Source organism: Silene latifolia, chromosome 8 (assembly GCF_048544455.1).
Source record: "Silene latifolia isolate original U9 population chromosome 8, ASM4854445v1, whole genome shotgun sequence".
Classification (NCBI taxonomy): domain Eukaryota; kingdom Viridiplantae; phylum Streptophyta; class Magnoliopsida; order Caryophyllales; family Caryophyllaceae; genus Silene; species Silene latifolia.
The window spans coordinates 17,075,703-17,081,355 of NC_133533.1; the positions used below are offsets into that span (position 1 = coordinate 17,075,703).

At 39.2% G+C, this 5,653-nt stretch overlaps 1 protein-coding gene across 1 annotated transcript in view; it reads left to right on the top strand.

Moving 5' to 3' along the window:
- The window catches only part of LOC141594782 (3-ketoacyl-CoA synthase 11-like), a 4,680-nt gene extending 1,536 nt beyond the window's left edge, over positions 1-3,144 (top strand). The window contains exon 2 of the mRNA XM_074414772.1: positions 3,101-3,144. Within this exon, the coding sequence (XP_074270873.1) occupies positions 3,101-3,144 (44 nt within the window). The remainder of the gene's footprint in view (positions 1-3,100) is intronic.
- The last annotated feature ends 2,509 nt before the right edge of the window (positions 3,145-5,653 follow it).

Below are 5,653 nucleotides of genomic sequence, written 5' to 3' on the forward strand. Positions count from 1 at the left end.
AAATAAACAATGAAGAAACAACATTTAAATATAAATACTTAGTGAAGAGTACAATTCTCAAAACCAAACCAAAATGCAATACATGTTCTCAAACCGATTTCTAACTGAAATGTAAATAACTAATAAGCTACGCGGAAGACTCCTATCATCATGTCGTGGCCATCCCGGCCTATCCCAAGACTCATCTCAATACCCGCTCAATATCTGCTCACCATCCCGAATGGATCACCGCAGGTTTACAAAACAACACCGGGGTCAGTACTAATCACACAATTCAATATATACCAACAATAATATAAGCAGATAAATGTTTTAATCACACACACACAATCACGCCAAACTCAATCATCTCAATCACGATCGTCCTTTGGACCCCTGCCGATGGGGGACCGCAACCGTACCCACCAAATCCCGCTCCACATAGTGAGCGATAACCCTGTCCATTAATGTGCACATCCTTCTGTGGCGGGTTCCACAGAAGGCGAAACTAGGGCGTGAAGCCACTCCCGCAAGTGACCCCCTCGCCCGAGGCCACGCCCGCGAACCATCAACAACGATCACAACCACAATCACAATACAATTACTATATCAAACAACCAAACATAATACATCAACCAATATCCCATTATGGGACTAATACTGAGTAGGAAATCCTACCTGGTAAGCACACAATCGACGGTCTCTCTCTTCTTTGAATCAAAAAGCTTCTTCTATGAACCCTCCTCCTATCATACAACACATAAAGGCTACCAAATCACATACTACACATAAAACCCCAAAATCTCTAAATTAGGGTTTAACCAAATCAAAGGAAAGACAATAAAAGGGTACATAGATCTTACCCTCGACGCAAGGAACTCAACGGTATAATCAACGCTAAGAACCGACCTTCCAAACTCAAAGGGTATTGCTAATAATGCGATTAGGATGAAGAACTTGCTTGCTTTCTCTCTTAAACAGTAATTTAGGTTTTGCAAAAGTGATTTAGAATAATGACGATAAAGCTTATATACCTTAATCGCATAATTAACAAAACCCGAGAAAACTCCCCGTAAATCGGCTACTCGATCGAGTACCCGAGGTACTCGATCGAGTACCCCTTACTCGATCGAGTGCCCCAGCTACTCGATCGAGTACCCAACAGTCGAAACTTTTCTAAAACGCAACTTACCCTTACTCGACAGAGTAAGGCCTACTCGATAGAGTACCCCAAGACTTATAAATACGGAGTATTATAGTCTTCCCTCCTTAAAAGGAACTTCGTCCCCGAAGTTCAAACCACTACTAAACAAAGGTACTCCCATAACGTTCCCGACTCAACAACCACAACAAAATTCAACATAAAACATGTTACTAACCCAACTCATCCCGACAAACATCCCGACACAACATATAAAAGGGGTATAAAACTCTTTGTAGATACCCGTATCCGTCGATATTGGAATTTATAGAGAACCCGACAAACACCCGATGATGATAGGACACATGTAGTTTTTAGTTGTCACTGTCATTTATTTGGGTTCGTTTTACGATGTAGAATGAGCGTTGTCGACGGAGTATTTTAATTTAAATGATATTTAAATTAAAGTTTTTAAGGTGAATTCAATTTATTTTATTTTATTTTGAATTTATTTTCTTAAGTTTATTTTATTGAAAATAAAATAAATATTTGATTGGAAAAATCATTTTATGAATATATTTGATTTGAAAAATCATTTATTTTAATTTATTAATTGATTTGAAAAATCGATTTTAAAAAGTGAAGAAAACTCGTTTTAAAAGCATGTTTTTGAGCTCGATTTTAGCTCGGTTTTTGGGCCCATTTTCTTTGCGAGTTGGCACGAATATCGAGTACACTAACCAACCTAAGCCTCTACCCATCCACCCTTGTTCGAACCCCCTATCCACGGCCCAAATTCCATCCCCAAACACCCCCCAACCAGCCCGCGCATACAAACAGCCCTCCTGTTTTGCGTGATGAATCCCGAGCCCAAAACCCGCTCCAAATACCACCAAAACCCGTACCCATTAACCCTAACCCATACCCTAGTATCCTACCCATATTACCCTAGCTTAATCACCAAGAAAACCCCTCTCAAACCCTCACAAAAGCTGCTGGACAGCAGCTATGCGTGAGCAGGCCCGACTGCCTCTCCCTCTCTTTTACCCTACTTTAACTCCTTATAAATACCACCCCTTCACCATACATTCATTCCTCGAAGTTCTCCCCACATCCTACCATCACTCACAAGCTTTAAACCTCAGAAACAAACCCTAATTGCCTCTCAAAATCCCTCCACAAAACCGACATACAAACTGAAACTGTTTGTGTGTCCTCCTCGAAAAACAATTCGTTCCTCCCTCAAACCTCCATCAAAACTCGATTTTCTTGTTCCTAATTAACCACATAACATTCATCTACACATTAGACAAAGATTTACGAGCCAAATTGCCCTTGAGAGTACACGAAATCCCTCGAAAAACAGAGTGTCCACATACACTCTGTTTTCGCGGTTTGTTCTTGTCTGTCCAGTTCTGTTTGTGCTCGTTTTTCGTGCCCAATAACCCAAAACGAGCAGGGGTTGCTTTAAGATCTCTGTTCTCCTCTCTTTCTAGTTTTCAAAACATCTTTTAAATCGAATTTTCGTCGTGAAACGAGGGAGAAATCATCGTTTGAAAGTTGCTGTCCAGATTTGTCAAAAAACGCGTGTTTGCTTTGTTTCTTCGTCGACGACGGCCTCTCGAGATAAAATCTACCATCGATTACGACCCAAGACGGTGTCAACGATACATGTAGGTTGAGGGTGCATCAAATCCTCCTTTTTCTCCTTTTTTATTTCGTTTTTTATGCTTGTTCTTTTATAGTTTGTTTTATTCGTTTATCGTTTTTGATTATCGATTGTTTAATTAACTATGAAACTAGTTTAGTCCGAGTATGAGTTAAAGTACCACCATGAACACCCGCGTTGACTTGAGATGGGAAAGAAACCGCTACATCAGTTGGTCGTACACCCCCGTCTCATTTACATATCCTCGTGTTCAAGGTAGGGCATAAATAAAACGAATTTCTAACTTCGCTCCTCGTTTTTGACCCTTTGTTTGTCTCGGCCAATTCGACCCACCTTAGGACCCGTTGCATGTTAGTATGACTTCTGATTGTTAACATATGACTTATTTAGACGACATTCGATCATTTAAATAACCTAATTAGACATGTTAGGGTGTTTCGACATAGCTTTTAAAATCAATCGACTAACAATTCTATAACTTAATTGAACGCATCTCTCTTTTCACTAATTTTCTCGCTAGCATGGAAGTGCGTGCTTAACACCTTTCCATTTGCACTCGTTGACAAATTAGAATTGTTTTTAACCTAGTTCGTAATTATTTAATTTAATTTATAATTAATTAACCTTTAATTTGTTTTACTTGTTTCTAATATTGTAAATTTTGTTTTTATTATTTTTTAAGGTTCAAAATATGTAAATTTAATTTAGTGATTTTTTTCCGTAATTTATTTTGCTGATTTCGAAATTAAAATGCAATTAACTTTGCTTTTCTACAAAAACCGTGCCTTGCACGGGTCTGTCTGACTTCTGATCCGTGCACTGCACGGGTCTGCCAGTTTTAGTTTCTTTTCTTCTTTTGTTTCTTTAATTGTTTACTAATCCTATTTTAATAAATATGGATTGGTGAATAATTTTAATAAGTTGGGTTCAATTTAATTAATAAGTTGTACCTAATTTATTTCATGCCTTTGTACTTATTTATTTTAATTTAATTAGTTTAATTCTAGTCTAATTTGTTTACTAATTAACAAATCGGCTAACATCATTAATCAATCTAACTTAGTTTTAGCCTTTGTGTTTACATTTATTTTATTTGTTAAGTCATAATAGTTTAAGTTGTTTTTTGTTAGTTTGTATTGTAATTTTGTATCATGTATATAGGTTTTATTTTAATTGAGTCAAAATAATTTCGATAGTTGTTGTAATTAGATCGAGTTGTAATTTATTTCTCGTTGTGTCGGCATGAAATGCCTGGTATGTAATAGGTAGATCCCAACGGCTCCCCCATTCCCCCTTAAGCCTTGTTTGCTTTGTTTTGTATGTTGTTAGATCAATCAACCCACATGCTAAATTACAACTTTGACAAAGTTAGTTTAGTTGCATCTAAAACGACATAGAAATTGTTGCCACATGTTAGGGTTTAAAACGATGTTTGCATATCATATATCGTAGTAGCTATGACCTTGTTTGAAATCCGACACTTGACTTAGTAGAGGCCGTTATTGACGGGCGGGGTTAGGTGTCCTTATGGGCTTCCCAACACGTACCCTCACCCCTTACTCAAGATCTATGGTTTGTGGATCCGTCTAAATACCATTGGATTACGAGAGTCATTCAAATTGAGTGATATAGGGTACAAGTCTTTATCTTTAATCACTCGTAGTCGATTGGCTTTATGCTTTTCGATGAAAGGTGTAAAGTTGACTTGAACGGTTCCAAGTTCCCAAAAAACTTGGTGGCGACTCTAATTTGTCTTAATTCGATTCGAAGGAACCTCGAGTCGATTATGCCTAGTGTGGATCCCGCGGACACGAGCCTCCCGAGGGCCTTGTCCTGATTTGGCGACTCACGGGGAAAAGAGGACTAGTTACACTTTGTTTCTAGGGTCTTTTCCTCCGAGGTGAAACTTGAAAAGAAATTGTTGGAAAGTAAAACATTACTCATAGTGCTACGATTCATGCATAAACCCTTAAGGACTTGCCCGGGCCGTCCCAGCGTTTCTTCGTGATGCGTGGGTGGCGACGTCCCACTATGCTAGGAAGCTGCACATTGCTCGCTTCCACTTCGCCTCGCGTGGTTCTTGATGGTGGGGACGATCTTCTAGGTACTTTACCTTAAGACACCTTGCTCTATAAGACCGCAAAAGGATGGAGGGCATAGACCTTCTTATAGAAGACTTGCCGAGACTTAGAGATGTCTAGGAGCATACATCCTTATAACATGAGAATGACAATGTGCAATTTGTTTTCCCAAGTCTTTTTCGAAATTTCCCATGTCCTTTTCAAAACCGAACTTTTGAAAAACTTACTTTCAAAATAGCATGGTTTTAAAAACGCGGAATCTTTGCCCAAATAGGACTAGAATTTTCGGCCCAAAATGAGCTTTTTATAGCTGGCATGCTGCCCATTTCAAATCTCATTTTCGAATCAATCTTCGTTTTTTTCAAAACCAATCCAAAAGGCCTCTCGAACCTCAACCAAGCATGAAATGCGTCAAGTTGTGTCCGGGTCATGACCGTGTTAGGCCGGGTGTGTTTCGTTCTAAGAGTCTAGAACACGACCTTGTTGGGTCACCCAAGCTCACCTCTTGGGCTTTGAGTCATGTTGGTCGACCTTTTGGTCTAGGATAATCCACAAAAAAAACGTCCAAGCTAGGCCCTTTAGGACGTTTCACTCAAACCCATGGGCTATGTTAGCCCAATCACGGGTTTAGTCACACCAAGTCCGGTTTATAACCGATTTATGACAGTTTGAGTCATGTCGTTTTGTCGAGTCTAAAATGAACCAAGGTCTAGATCCAACCGTGAGTCGAACCTCTGGTTAGTCAATCTCAAGTCGAGTCTTTGTTTGAGTCAAGTTGGGGTC